Source organism: Artemia sp. Qi Xiang Cuo, chromosome 6 (genome assembly GCF_049724085.1).
Source record: "Artemia sp. Qi Xiang Cuo chromosome 6, ASM4972408v1, whole genome shotgun sequence".
NCBI lineage: Eukaryota > Metazoa > Arthropoda > Branchiopoda > Anostraca > Artemiidae > Artemia > Artemia sp. Qi Xiang Cuo.
Genome location: NC_142799.1, coordinates 47104310 through 47120766, shown reverse-complemented (window position 1 = coordinate 47120766; position 16457 = coordinate 47104310). Strand labels below are relative to the sequence as shown.

The window sequence follows — 16457 nt, the reverse complement described above, 5'->3', positions numbered from 1 at the left end:
ACCAAAAATATTGGAGGGCAACTAGGCCCCCTCCCCCGCCCCTATTTTCCCAAAATCGTCCGATCAAAATTTTGGATGGGCATTTTGTTCATCATAGTTGAAAGGCCAATTAACTATGCCTTTAGGTATAACATGACCCCCCCCCCCCGGCCCCAGGGGAAAGGTCTTTAAGTTGTAAAATTTGCCCATTGTTTACACATAGCATTTGTTATTGGGAAGTATGCATACATTTTCAGGTAGAAGGGGGGGAATTTTTTGCTGGGGGTCTTTCCATGAAGAATTTTCCATGGGGAGGGAAGTTTCCAGGGAGTGAACATGTCAGGAAAAATTATACACTGGGAGAATTTGCCAGAATTCTTATACACAATTCTTTTTATAAGTCTTGCTTTCTCTTTTCCGTCTCGATCTTACGCGTGGAGTTGTTAAGAGTAATTGTCAGGGGTAAATTTTCACCGGGATTGAATTGTCTAGAGCAGTAGTTCTGAAGCTATGGTACGCGCACCCCTTGAGGATACGCAGAATTTTTCTAGGGGGTACGCGGCCAGTCAACAACAAACTAAAACAGCCCTTTAACTCAAGGACTGGCAATTTTATTTATATTTTAGCTATAGCTTACTCAGTACCGGTAACTGAGAAGGGGTACCGAAAATGTTTTATGGGTAAAAAGAGGTACTGTGTCTAAATAAGTTTGAGAACCACTGGTCTAGAGGATAATTCCGTGGGGAGGGGGATTTCTCCGTGAAAGTGGGGCCAGATTTCCTGGCATTATATAAAAAACTATCAAAAATTAAATAAAAAAAAAGTTTTTTCAACTGAAAGTGAGCAACATTAAAACTTAAAACGAACAGAAATTAATACGTACATAAAGGGGGTTGCCCCCTCCTCAACACCTCACTCTTTAAGCTAACATTTGAATTTTGTCCGAATTTTTTAAGAATGACTCCTGAAGCACAAGCGTCGTTTGATTAGAACAATATGAAGCTTTTTTAAAAGTTCTAAAAAAAACTTTAGCGTAAAGAGTGAAGTGTTGATGAGGGGACAACCCCCTTCATATACGTAATAGTTCCTGTTCGTTTCGTTTTAATGTTGCTTTTTAATTTCAGTTGAAAAACTTGTCCTTTTTTTATTTGATTCTTCTTTAACAATACCAACACCGCTATATTTACTATATTAGTAAAGAATATAAGATTGACATATTGCAGGATTGTCATCAGTTTTAATGAGAAACAATAGCGCTTTTATCACATTTAAGGTCAAACAAACAATGAGGGAATTCGTCAAGCACATGTATCCAGCTTATTCCTAGGAGATTTGTCTTCCCGCGTTAATCAGAGGCGCTATAGCGCCGCCTATAGCAAAGAGCCACAAGGCTCTTTCACTTTAATTTTTTTTTCAAAGTTATAAATGTAAAAAATAGTATGCGGATAGTATAGTACTTAGCGAAAACAGGAGTTTAGTTGCTACAAGAATTACGTTGCAAGTATTATTCTTTTATAAATTACAATATTGAAAATTATGAAAAATTTTGAAAACATTGAAAATTTCAATTATGAAATTTTTCAATTTTCTTTGTGAAAAAAATTGTTCATTTAAAATTTTGAACAGTGTACTTTGTTTCTCAAAGATTAACGACAAATAAAAAATAAATCACACATAATAATCAAGATATCTGGAAAGAACTAGTACAAATAAACTGAAGATTTCATAAAGAACGATATCTCACTTTTTTTTACTTCAATTTTTATTTTTCAAAGTTAAAATGTAAAAAAATGACAAATGTAAAAAAGAAATGTGTAAAATGACACAATAGGCTTTAGAGTTTTACAGTTAGGGGAGAGAGAAGACGACAGTAGCCAAAGTCCTGTTTTTAGTAATTTTTGTTCATTTTAAGTTTGACTTAAATATACAATGTCATTTTTATTCAATTTAATTTTTGGTTTATTCATCTATATTATTATCTAAAGGGTTAAGAACTTAAAGGGTTCTTACAAAACAGATTCGTTCGGGACTAAACTCTCTCTCTCTCTCTCTCTCTCTCTCTCTCTCTCTCTCTCTCTCTCTCTCTCTCTCTCTCTCTCTCTCTCTCTCTCTCTCTCTCTCTCTCTCTCTCTCTCTCTCTCTCTCTCTCTAAGGGTAAAATAAGTTATATAATAACCTTAAATAACCTTAAGGGTATAAAATAAAAGTTCAAAATAGGGATAAAATTCTTTTTAATAGACAGTGCATAGAAATTCACAAAAATACTAATTATCTACGTCATACTTAAGGGTATAAATATATAAGGGTATAAACTGATTAAAGGACTAACAGCATGTCCATTACTCCCCATGTGGCTGCCGCAATGAAATACTTCATAAAAACGAAGTGTATTTCCAAAAATGGTAGAATTTCTACTTTTCAAGTACCATTTGGTTCCTATCCTCACAAAAACTCATATAAAATATTCAGACTTTGAACGGTCGAGTAAACTCATCAATGAAACCATTACTTTTTCATCCCACAAAGGCCGTTGTAGCTGCATACGTGAAATAGATGGCGTTTCGTTACTTGGAAAAAAAACCTGTTTAGTTTCACTTCTTCTACAACAAACATTTTGAGAACTAGCAATCCGTAGTTGAAATAGATAGTGACCGAGAAGACGAAGCAGAAAATAATAAAACTTAGAGTTGAATTCCTAACACAGTGAACTTGAAAATTAGAATGGACTTCAGATCAGACAAATTCTTTTCTTCAGATAATTCGGAAATGTGGAAGGAGGAGAGACACTAAAAGTGAATGAGACTTACCTGTAATATCATTTTCAAGAATTGTATAAGCCGACTGCAGATGACTTGGAAAATTGGAAACAAGACTGCAAACAATAGGTGTGATATTTCCAATATGGTCCGTCAACAATTGAATATAGTTATCTAGTAATCGAACTACACAGAATTGGAAATCATCTGGAAATATTAATTGTTAAGCTGAAATAACGAATATGCATAAGTTCAGGCAGCCAAATCATAAGAAACTCTGTTTGTAAAAATAAACACACTTCCAATACCAAAGACCATAAGATGTTCGATCTTTAGCGCATATCTTAAATGTTTAATAGATAGGGAGAGAGAGTTCCAAGCTCATCTGCTCTTGGACTTATGCAGAGAAGACACAGAATTGATATCTATGAGCATGATAAACTAATCTAAATTGGGTAGACAGAAATTTTTAGCAGAATATACACACTGAAATCAAGCACTGCCCACTGCGCTAACATAACTGAGCCAAGTGCAAAAGAATGTCCAGCTAGACATATTTGTGTTTTTTTGTTGGTTTTGTTATGTTTATGTTCTGTTTTTTTTTGTTTTTTTTTTCCTATGACCCGATGGCTTTTTTTTGAAATACATACATACGTACATACATAATACATCATAATATGAATGATAAACTGATCAGGTGGATGTTCGCTCGTTAACCCTCATTGGAAATACTAATAAAAATCCTTCGCAAACAAATCGACAGAATATCCCCTATACTAACTATATCCAACTTATTTCTAAGCTATAAATATCCTAACAATATTCTCAAACATGAAACGGACTGAAGGCTTTTAAACATAGAAAGCTTACAAATAATAAATTTAAAATTTAATAATAAATTTAAAATATTAAATTTAATAAATTTAAAAATTTAAAATAAGAAATTTAAAACAAGGATAATTTTGTTCATCATGCAATCAGCATATTTCATTTACCGGCACATACTTACAAATAGAGGCTCTTGGTTGTTACTATCACAAATCCTCAGGATATCACCTGAGGATTGTGTATGCCCATACTAAAAGTATGGGCATACTAAAAGTTAAAAGTTAAGTTATGCCGTACTAAAAGTTAAGCCTTTTTAGTACGTACATACAAATTCAGAAAATAAATAAAGTTTCATAGGTTGAAAAACGCAACGAAATAGTACATGTGTAAACTACAATATATTTACAAATTTACGATAATTCTCTGCTAATGGTTATACTGTCCTTAAACTTCACACTGGTGCACAAGGGTTTCGTACACTCTCTGATCAACTATGGTTGATAACCCATGTAGCTTTTTTTTTATTAAATTTTATTTTGCATGGGTGCTGTATATTTCCTTGAAAATTACTTTTTATCATTTATTACCACAACCTTGTTTCACTAAGGCTTTTCTGTGAATGTTGTTTTGGGGCATTTTTCCTAGATACAGTCATAAAAAAATGTGTCCTAATTCAAATGCATGAACAAGCTGGTGTCCATAAAGGAAGCAGCTATCTTCCCTTTTAAATTTTCTTTAACTTATTTATTTGTCCGTCCATTATATTATTAGTTTTAATTTTTTTTTCTTATCTTTATCTCTTTTAGAATTCTTAACTTTTCTTCAATCTGAAAAATGAAGATTTTTTTTTTTTAAATTAATCGGAACTAAGTTCTTTTTTGGTTCGCAGAATCAGCACTTGTACAGTTATTGTCTAATTTCCAAATAACTGATCAAAACAACGTTATTTACAGCCAGTGTTGAGATATATAAGTAAGTTTTTTTTTCTATATTTACCCGCTAAAGGGCACTTTCATCAAACCAGCAAAGCCAAATTATTTAAAGGTAGGTCCTATAGTCATCTCAACTTAATACAAAAAAAAAAAAAAAAAATGCATAAATAGCGAAAGAAAAGAAATGAAACCACATAGTTGTTTTTCTACTACGGAAAATCATAGACTATTAATTGAAATAAAAAAGAAAATGTTTAAATGTCGAGTTGCAAAATCTATTATCATAACTAAAAATAGTTTCATAGGGATTACCATTCTTGTGCTTCAAAGAGAATGCAAAAAGCAGGCGTTGAAATCGCAACAACAATTCCATACAGCAGCTTTTGTCTTTTCGTATAATTTGCTGCGGACTCCCGAACGTTTTCCTGTCCTCAACAGCATCTGATTGTGTAGCATTTGCTAAGGATTCTAAGTCTTTGAGTGATTTGCTACCGATATATCTGAAATATGAAAACGGACATAGTGTAATAGCCAAAGATCAACTGCACAGTTAATGAAAAGAACCTATATGCACGCAAGCGGGGTTTCCCATATAACCTTCCAATGAACGGTAGACCTAAAATGTGTTTTCGGCGTCTTCCCCCCCCCCCCCACTCCCGAATAAGATTCTGATACACCTCTAACCCTCTCCCACTCAAGGCCAGTTACTCTTCTCAAAGAAAGAGCAGGTGTTAACAAGGTAGCTCTCTTCTGTCCAGGGCAGTCCTTATTTAGCTAAATGTCCAGTCTGTCTGGGTTTGGCATTCATGAACACCAGTGCGTTAATGTATACATATATATATATATATATATATATATATATATATATATATATATATATATATATATATATATATATATATATATATATATATATATATATATATATATATATATATATATATATATATATATATATATATATATATATAAATATATATATATATATATATATATATATATATATATATATATATATATATATATATATATATATATATATATATATATATATAGGCTATATATAAATGCTGCCATGCGGAGATAAAATTGCAATTAATCTTCTACTTCCTTGCAGCTGATAGAAAAGAAAATCAATACGTTGGTTTTTCCACTGGATGGCTGAAGTGTAAAAGTACCTGTATATACTTTCTCCAAACACACTTACCTATTCTGTGAAATTGAGAATCTACAATTTATCCGTTAGAAATTTTATGCAAAATTTCTAAAATATTAGGTTTTAAAAATGTTAACATCCTGACATGATCTTTTACAATAGCCTTCAGTCAACATCAACGATTAAACGCTCGATTGAAATTATTTATTTATTTGAATACCTGCCATACAAAAGACAAAAAAACGAACTAATAATAAAAGAAACACAAACACATATAAGACAGGAACTAAACACTTCAAAATATCTCACAGCTTCAACAGTAAACTATGTCAGGACCAATGGTCAAAGATGGTTGAGTTTCGATTAACTGGATTTATGCATAGAATCTTCCCTTTCCACCGCAATAATGGGGTCAAGAATTATTGCGCTGCCAAAGTAAAGAACGATGTTGGCATAATGTATTATTTATTTTTATTTTTTTTTTTTTTGGCTTGGTTTGTTTGTCTTAGACCAAGGCACTCCGTATCGAAGGAGTTGTCATAGAAACTTCAAAAGGGACTAATTCGATCGAAAATTGAAAGGGCTAGTTTTCTTTTCAATTGGTCGAAAGCGATTTGAGGGCATCATTAGAGGCATAAATCCAACGATTTTCACAAAGTCGCTTGTTCTTGTCTCCAGATTTAAATCATCCAGCCGCAGGCACCGGAAATGCTGAAGGGCACTTTGACCTTGTGATTTCTCTTCAATATGGCGGCAAGCAGCCAGGTAAGCAGCTCTGGCAATGCTCCTGAAGTTCAGAGCAACATTTTTTTGTACCTTCGATAGGCCTTCTTCCACGACGTCACCGCATGCTATTTTATTGGATGGAAGGACATCCCCGCTTGAATGGGAGAGCTCAGAAAAAACTTTTCTTTTCTCGTGAATATCAGTCAAAAGTCAAAGCATTTTGCTTGGCAAAACGGCTGGTGGTGATCATTACTAGTCGACACATTTCACCATACAGAATGTGGATAGGCGGTTCTTTACATTGAAACAACTCTATGAACTGAGCAAATAGCTTTCTGAAAGATATGACAAACAGGACTAATGCTTTGGTTGTCCATTTATACTTCAATAGCAAAATTTTTTTGTTTTGTTTTAAGCTTGATTTGCATATTCCAATTTAAGCATTACTCGCTTTAAGATTTATTTATGCATTTATATTATTATTTGTTGTATGTTTTTTTGCTATGATTGTTTATTTAATTTCTGTTCTTTTTGGGTTTCATTTATTCTTTAATAGTAATTTTTGGTCGTTTTGAGTTTCAATTTTGTGTCTGCTGATCTTAAAATGGCCTTTACTTTTTTTTAAAAACTTCTTTTTCGGGAAGTTTTTTTTAAATTAATTAAAAGAAAGGATTTAATAGAAGTGGTTTATGGGAGGGAACAAGGAATGAACTTCTGAATTCAGTGAAAGGGGAGGGAAGCTGTGTCCACCTGAGGGGACTTAGTACGACAATGAGTGATCAGTAATGGTTGTAAGAAATATATATAGTAGGACCTGGGACTCGGTTTCGTCCAAGATTTAGGTAATTGGTAGTAATTATTTTCCTAACAAATAAGTTTATGGGTCCCCCAAAATCTTTTGGTGTAAGATGAAATCGAGTCCCAAGAGCCACTGTTAAGAAAAACCGATGACTGGCCATGGTATAAACGTAATAATATATCTATGACGATATTACTGAAGCCAAGCCACCAAAAAATGACAAATTTGCAATTCACTTACCGAATCAATTTTCGAATTAAATGAAGCAACGTGATCCGCCCGTGCTTGCTAGAACCATTCAAGTCCAATCTTAATTTAGCCTGTGTCTCCTCAATTGCTCTCTCAGTCAAGAATCGTTCAGAAGCACCAACAACCTCACCATCGCTCATATCTGTAAATAGAAGAAAAGAGAAGATAAAGCAAAAGATGAACTGATCCACTGGCAAATTTAATCACCAAACAAAATTAATGACAATAGTCGAAAAAAAAAAACAGATGAAAGTCCCAGAACTTTGTTCAAAAGCGAGGTTTTTGCTTCCCAGTGAAATACGAGATTTCTTTTGAACTATACGAAACAAAAATTTACTAGCCTGAACAACCTTAATGTTTGTATTGAAATAGATGATGTTAAGTAACGAAAACATCGACCGATTGACTATCTTTATTGAGTTTGGTATATTATTGGAAAGGATGGTGAGTGCATTACAGTTGTTGACCTTATTCAGTTCGGATCTGCCATGGGTTGTCGTTGTCAGTAATAGGCAATGGTAGTACTTAATACGTCCACTTTCAAATACTATTTACTTAATTCAGAGTAAAATTTCAAATGTTTGATTTTTCAACAGCAAAAACTAACGAGGATACAACCAAACATTAATAAACATTTGAAAGTAGTTTAAAAAATAAGAGGTTGGGGAGCCCAACTCTTTTTTCTTACTTTTTTCTTGTTCCCGAATCCAACCTAAACTGCCAAATATTTTGTCCATTTTTGTAACATAAATTTAATATACTTTTTTCATAGGTGAATTGACGTTTTTCATTCAGTACTACAAAACCATTTTGTCTTGCAACGAAATTCTTTTATAAAACGGTTGCAATTGGCCAAGGCCCGCTGCACAAGGGTTGACCTCTTGGCAGCATAAGAGGCCAACTCTAAGCCCGCTCAGGGTAATGACTTCCTGGGCATATGACAAATAACACGGCTATTACCTTCCACTGGGCTTGCGAAGCAATTTCGTCTTTGGAGAACGTGTTATCGGTCGTGTGGATTAACTACACAATGATTCAGTAATAATATAGCTACCAATAGTAATTCTGAAGACTAGCAGCATATCGGCTTCATTATTGTTACAGCAAGTTTCCCTGCGGACATACCACGCCATCTCTGCTCTTTAGTCTTGGCACAAACTGTATCACACGTAATAATTTACTGACTAAAATGATAACGTTTCAAAAAATCAGTTAAAAGGATATTTCTCGGTTGTCCAAGCTGGAACAGGCAGGTAAAAGTAACGGGGTTGGAAGATCATGAAAAATGTAGACACTTTTAATTTATTTTGATACAGACAATGTATCACAGTATTGTATGATATCTGCAATCCAAGAGAGTAACGGAAATGGCATATTTGCCAGGGACAGACATCCAAGCCAAAAATTTAAGCCAAGAAAATGTCAACGTGGGTTTCCTCAAGACTCATGCTTCGACTGAAGCGCCTCTAATAACTCGAAAGATAAATAGGCACATCCTTTTCTTCGCGTGTTTCCAGAAAGCGTATGTGCACATAACAACCTGGCGATTTCAAAAGAACAATGTGCATCATCTGGTATATTATTATTAACCAGTGAAGCATGGACGCCAACTCATTAGGTAAGATCAGCACAAGGTTGTATAAGACCATTGGTTACGGTTATAGCCCTATAGTTGTCATTTCACTGATTTACTGCTAAGAAAAAAAATTCTAAAAGGAATAATAGCTATTTACTTACTTACCGGTACTTTCGGCGGGTGTTAAAAATTAACAAGAAAACGTGCGGAACATGAGCTTTCACCAAGACAAAAATCTGGATCATTTCTGGCACAAAATTCACCTGTCTCGATGAAGTAGAGCTAGCTTAAGGTTGAAATATCTTGCCAACCTTTCGGAATCAAGGAGATTGAAAGATACATGCACAAATTAATACTAGATCCAAGGAAGCTATTGAAGCGATTCTATGGTCGTTCATAATAGATACTTACCAAAGAGAGCAGCGTCTATAGAAGACTCAAGTCCTCCATTTAGCATAAGACTGCTGACAAGTAGCTCAGTCATAAACTGACACCCATTTGAATTATTTGTCGATTCAGTTTCTAAAAAAAAACATTTCAAAGATTAGCTACATACAGGGAAACTACCAACTGTAGATTCAGAGAAATGCTAAAAAAACATTCATTGCTGAAACAAGGTCTGAACATAACATTGCTGCCAAATACAAATATGAGTGCACCATAGCCAGAAAACTTGTTCTTCAGAGGAAATAATGATATTATCATCGAAAAACTTCAAATGGTTAACAAAACGAATCATGTAACAAGATTTGCTGAGTCTCAAGAAAATAAAAGTTAGTTCCATTACTATCTGTATAGTAATGAGAATGCATTAGAGAGAAAAAAGAAGATAGAAACAATAGAAATTGTCGTCACAAATTAACTGACACTTTAACAATTTTTACTTCTTTCTTTTCACATTCAAAGAAAAACCAAATGCATTAATATGATATATAAATAAATAAACACCCAGTGCTATTGGTTGCACAGCTTTCCCCATTTGAATAAAGATTTTTTACTAGGAAAACTAGATGGCATTGCCTGCTTAACATTGACTATTAGTTTTTCATGGCCATTGACTTAACAGTTAATAACCATCATTTGAACACAATGATTTTCGACACGAATGAGGCTAAGAGTCAGTCAGCTTAACCCTACTATGAAACGAGAGTTTCAATAACAGTGTATTTCAAAACCAATCTCAATGAACCACAAAATAAACATTATTCGCTGTATCAAAGCCATTTTCTGCCAATAATGAATGAAAGTTAAAAAAAAAGTTATAACTATGTCAATAGCCCAAAATTGAAACACATTCCCGTGCTCTTTTTTTTGTATCTATTTCGAATTAAATATGTTGCAAATAGTTACATGTGTATACAGATCAAATATGTTGCAAATAGTTACATGTGTATACAGATCAAACCCTTAGGATTGATCATAACATAACCCTTTTCTGACTCTGATTTCAAAAACGCGAATATGTCTACCTATATATACAAAAAGTGGGGAGAGAAGAGAGCAAAAGCGGACAGGGGCCTAAGAGCTCATGTTTTATAAGCGTATTCGAAAACCCCTGCATGATATTGTTTTAATAAGCTATAACAGTGAAAAGAAGCACCGGACCCAGGGGTATCTATTTGGGTCCTTTAGTAATAAAGATTGAAAACCCTATTTGAGATTAAAGTGGGAAGGAGAATACAAGAGGCAAGGACAGAAGGGCCTCACGTAGAGCACTTGAAAACCTTGCAGACTCTGAATTCAACAAGCTGCAATATGCCCAAATCTCTATTAAAAGGTATCTATGAACGTTATATGAGCTACCTGCATAACTTGTGGAACTTACGCCTAAAGCTTGCATTACAACGTCATCCTTGAGGGTTTTTTTTGCCTTTCAACCGCTTTGACTTAAACAGATATGTTGAAAATTTGATAAAGTAGCGTGGAAGCCGGTGGAGGCACACGAAAGGCCGAAAGGCTTTAAGATTTCCATCTGATCTTTTTTGGCACTATAGTCCAGAATTTTCTTTCCCAACTGTTTACAACTATCCTCCCAAGATAATAATTCTAAGCGATAAAAATAACGGATAGAAGACGTATCATTCTATGCCACGGGAGTTGATCAGGATGGCAATATAGTTTTTTTTTTTGTAAAAAGCAGGCATTTTTTCATGAATTCAGCCCCTTATTTAATTTTTTCCAGTTAGATTGCCGAAGTAACCCTATGCGCATAGTTTCCATAATTTCCTGGTGTTTTATGTTACATTTAAAATTACTTCTGAAGCATAGAAAAAACAACCACAGAAATTTAGTCTACATAGATTTTAAATATAGACACAGATCTTTAGTTGTACAAAAAATCTTGATTTTGTATCTAAGTTTAGCCGTATCAGTTTGTACACTGTTTTAGAAGTTTTCTTTTCAATATCGAATACTTTAAGCACAAACAACCTAAAATAATCATATTACCAATGCACTATTTCATTTCTTATCTCTAGTATAAATTTCTTCGGTGAAAAGATCTAAGCAAAAGTATCGAGAAAATGTTTTAATTTTCTTTTCTTTTTCCTAAAACTACTATTTTTAAAAGAACTTGCAGGTGTCGAAAAAAGTTTATTCTATTAAATTTTCAATTAGTAAAGTCACGAATAAGTCTGCATAATGCTAGGATGTATTGTTGAAATGAATGGATCATATCTTGTTTATATTAGCCTTCTAAATAAGTCGTTCACCGTCCTTTTAAATTTTTCACGATTGGAATTCTGTAAGTTCTATCGTCCATTGAATAGATGCATACAGGTCCCCCCTTTAGCTAAGGGGTACCTACCTGTGGTGGGTACTCCTGGGCTAACCATCAAATACGTGTTCTTTTAAGAAATTTTTTTTTTGGAAGTTCCCTAGAAAAGCCCTTTAATCTAACCTACCAGCCCCTCTGTCAGTTCCTACCTGTCCTGGCTCCTGAGCTAACCATCAAATAAGTGTTCTTTCAAGACAAAATTTTCGGAAGTTCCCTAGAAAAGTCCTTCAACCTAACCAACCAGCCCCTCTGTAATTTTCCTAATTAAGCAAACTAATCTACCAATCTTAATTTAGCAGATCTCAAACTGAATAATTTCAAAACAGTAATTTCTCAAAATCTTTTATTCTAATTATATAATTTGACTTTGCAAGGCTAGAATACATAATGACTTACCAGGAATAAGATTCGAGAGAGACTTGACCCTTTCATCAGGTGTAGGCAAAATAATTGACCAGCCAATATTGAGAGCTGCCTGGGCTGCATAACGAATAGATCCTAATATTGGTGACCGACAAGCAAGCGAAACAATCTTCTGTTTTAAGCTAATAAGTAAAGGTGATTGGGGAGCTAGACCACACGACGATGGGTGGATATTCTGATTTATAACTTGCTGCAGCTATAAAAAATTAGGAATTAGCGAAACGATCTTCTGTTTTAAGCTAATAAGTAAAGATGATTGGGGAGCTAGACCACATGATGATGGGTGGATATTCCGATTTATAACATGCTGCAGCTGTAAAAAAATGTATATACGCTTTAAAATTTGCCACAAACGAAGATATTTTTTGGGGTAGACTCTTAGCGTACTGTATTTTATAACAGAACTCTGTAATGAGATTTAAGCTTGCACAGGAATTCGATGCAGAGAGTGGTCTAAACATTTGATTTGAAAAGTCTTCACAAAACAAATACATAACGCAAAAGCTTGTGTTATGCATCCGAGTTACGTACTGCTAAACGACATGGACACATAATATTTCTTCAAAAAAAAGAAGAAAAAAATACTTCATTTATATGTCAAAACCAGAGGTACAGCATTTTCTTTTCTCTTTTTTTACACATTTGGTTTTCTGCAAGGTCCTTAGTCTCGCTATGAGTAAGAGCTCTGTAATAGGATCTAGTGGTACTCCGTAGATTTTTATGTTAGGTGGTGGTTCTGATACAAAAAAAAAAAGATAGAAAAGAATATGAGATGCCTCTGAAAATAGGCGGAACTGGGGGAACGTAAAGAATTGGCAGAATAAAGGATAGAATGTTTTAAGGAAACTTTTATTGATAAAGATAATTGAATAAGTTTAGCGAGGAAGAAGTATTTATGGGGGAAATTCTATAGGTAGAGAAAACGCAGGGACTAGGACTGTACTACAGAGCTCTTTACTTTAGGTTGTTGATGGGCAGTAATTATGCATTTGATATTAAGCGCTCTCAATTATTGGTTGGCTTTTTGTTCATCCTGCCACGGCCCTTGTTGGCTTTTTTGCGAATAAATTATTATTATATTTATAATATATCCAAATGGATAGTTTCCTTTTGTACCTTTTTCTTTTGAACAAACTACGGATCAGAACAACTAGACTGTATCTAAAAGCTCACTTTTGAAAGGATGGTTTTAGGTTATGTAAGCAAAATCATGGTTGCAGCAGTAGCTGAAACCTAGTAAAAGTACAGGTAAAGTAAATCCTGCAGCCTTTACTGCTGAAGAAAAAAAAAATTAGTCAATAGATTACGGAATTTAGCTTGTAGAGAATTTAGTCTATAGCCAGTAGAAAACATAACGGAGCTGAGTGCAAAAAGGGAGTTGAAAAAAAAGTGATGTTGCTGTAAATACAGACATAAAAGTCTAATAGTTTAAATCAATAAACGGAAAAACCTATTCCTATTCGTCTTGATAAATTGCAAATGTAAAACATTTAATATTAAATTACTTTTATAATAGTCAGATTTTTTGCTACTACAATCACATGAAAGCAACCATGGGCAGTCCTGATGAAAGCAGTACCTTATGATGATAATAAGTAATACAAATAGAATAAATATTATAGATAATATGTAATGAGGACATGAGCATTAGACATTGCGTAACTTAAATACAATGAGGATTATTGGAAGGTTAGTACCTGTGCACTCAGAAGATTAAGAGCTGTAACGGCCATTATTTCAGTTTTTTGGGATGGTGGCAAATCTGGACGCGAATCTTCGATATCCTTATAAGCCCTAGACAACAAGGTATCTATGTGAACAAATGTTGACTCACTTATGTCAATTGCAAAAGGAATCTTCAGCGACCGAGTATCTGCACTAGATTCTTTCCAGAAGTAAACCTAGAACATAGAAATCCTTTTTTGGATTGCAACTTTGGTTTATGCTAAACTATCCAAGAAAAAAGCCAAAAGTCAACCAAGGGAGTAAAAGATTAAAATAAACCACAAAAACATGCAAAAAAAATTAGAAATTGAATGTAAACTACTAGAACTAGACAATATATTAGAAAACATAATGAAAAAAAAGAGTAATCCGTAACAGTATTATTCCACATAGATAAATACAAAGAATTGGCAGTATGTTTTTAAATGGTAGTTAGGCACCTTGTTTTTATTTTGCTTCCCAATTAGCTATTTATTTAAATCCATGAAATATCCAGAAAAGTGAAACTTTTATCGAGCTCAAAACAGCAATTGCCAGATGTAATTACAATATCATTATGTCAGTAACTAGCGCTTAGAATTCATTTTCCCAAAGCTTCGCTCCTCCGCATTTCCAAGTTCTTTTCTAAGTAATTTTAAAAGAACTTACTGTACTGTTTAAATAAAAAAAGAACTCCTTTTTTAACTTTCACTATTAAATGTAGTTTGAATAATTTTAGCGTTAGGTAATTTCTTTTTCTTTATTTTTTTTTTTTTTTACTATTATTATTGTTACTATCATTGTTATTTCTTTACTACCGTTACTAAGCCATTACAATTTTATCGAGCCTGCAAATAAAGCTTTGAAATCACTTTCCCAAATGTTCATTCTCCAAATTTTTTTTAGAATTCTTTTGAAATTAGTTTAAAAAAATCCATATTATACTATTTAGAAAGTAAAAAAGTTGTTTTCTTTCTATTTTTTTTCTCTAAAGGACAATTTGAATAATTTGGTATTTGGTATTTCAATTTCCTCATCATTTTCTTATTTTACTATTGCCATTACTCTTTATAAGACCTTTTTTTTATGTTCTTCTCCTTGTGGTCATAATGTTTGAGGTCGTAGACTTGTTTTAAGCTAGGTGCAACACCTCAAATAGGCGTAAAACCTTAAACATCATGACGTAATTAATAAAACTTACCGATCAACGTTATTTCCATTACGGTTTATGATCCTTCTGCAATATTTTGACATGCTGTTTTTCAACAGTTTTAATGTTTCAATGTATTTTGCAATTCTGCTATCTTTCGATAGTTGACATTTAGCTTTATCCATCTTAAGAATTATAATTCTGAATTGAAAAATGTGGATGCAAGTTCAGACCATCCTCTGTTAAGCAATATCATCCTCAATTCTTTATCGTTCTATTTTTAATCAAATTTAGATAATCCTCTATAAAAACACCTAAGTAGTAAAAACGTCACACCTTAAACGACTAGAAATCACTATGAATTAAAAAAAAAAAAAAAAAACTAACAGAAACTGAAATTTATACTGATGCCAGGCATAAAATGGACATAAATTACTTCTGATAGGGTTCTTGTTACCACCCCTTAAACCCAAAAAACAAATTGAGTGTCACTTGTCTCATTTATATATATATATATATATATATATATATATATATATATATATATATATATATATATATATATATATATATATATATATATATATATATATATATATATATATATATATATATATATATTTCATTTTATTTTTATTTTTTAATAAGACACAGAAACCAATACGGTAAATACCCGTGAGCTCCCCTCTGGCTCGGATTTTAATCAAAATTTTCCCTTAACACATAGAGATCAGCTTACTCGGGGGTACAGTATCCAATTTGAAGCTCTATGTCAGTTATGTGGATGATTGTCCTATCATTTGGGATGGTTCAGCGGACTGGATTTAGTCCTTATTAGATAAATTTAACAGCCAAGACAGTAGACTATGATTCATACAAAATTCAGTTGTCGATAGAGCAAATATTGCATGTTCTTCTAAATTTGAACTAAGGACAGGACTAGACCATCTTAAAGATGTTCCAATTGAGGAAGAACACCCGATACTACCTATAAAATCCATTGCTAAAGGAGGGTTCCAAAACAAAAGAGGTGTCACTGAGCAATTAGAAAATACACATTCTGTTCTTCTTGTCCTGTTCTTTCATAAAAGGGGTCATAGGTATTTTATGTAGATACTTTAAGATATTTTAAGTAGCTTCTGAAACCACAATTTCTTCCTTTGTCAATAAAGGGAAATATAAGTCTTAAAATTCATGAATCAGTCATTTACGGGATCCCTTTCAGTCGTGATAGCTGCTACAAAGGCCAGGGTATGAGACCCCAAGATCAGACGATAAATCAGTATGCTGCATCTAATGAAAATTAAATGAAAAAGAAAAGCTTAGATAATGTTAAAGTGTCTATCCAGGCGTTTCAAATTTTTGAAAATCTTTCTCATCTAATTCCCTTGGACCGAGTTAGA

The 16457-nt window shown here is 33.3% G+C and overlaps 1 protein-coding gene across 1 annotated transcript in view; it reads right to left on the bottom strand.

Annotated features, from left to right (window-relative positions):
- Positions 1–16457, bottom strand: part of LOC148951294 (E3 ubiquitin-protein ligase HERC2-like) — a 299149-nt gene that overhangs the window by 226599 nt on the left and 56093 nt on the right. The window contains 6 exon segments of the mRNA XM_089091055.1: positions 2787–2942; positions 4808–4995; positions 7417–7567; positions 9413–9523; positions 12174–12396; positions 13898–14101. Of these exon segments, the coding sequence (XP_088947181.1) occupies positions 2787–2942; positions 4808–4995; positions 7417–7567; positions 9413–9523; positions 12174–12396; positions 13898–14101 (1033 nt within the window).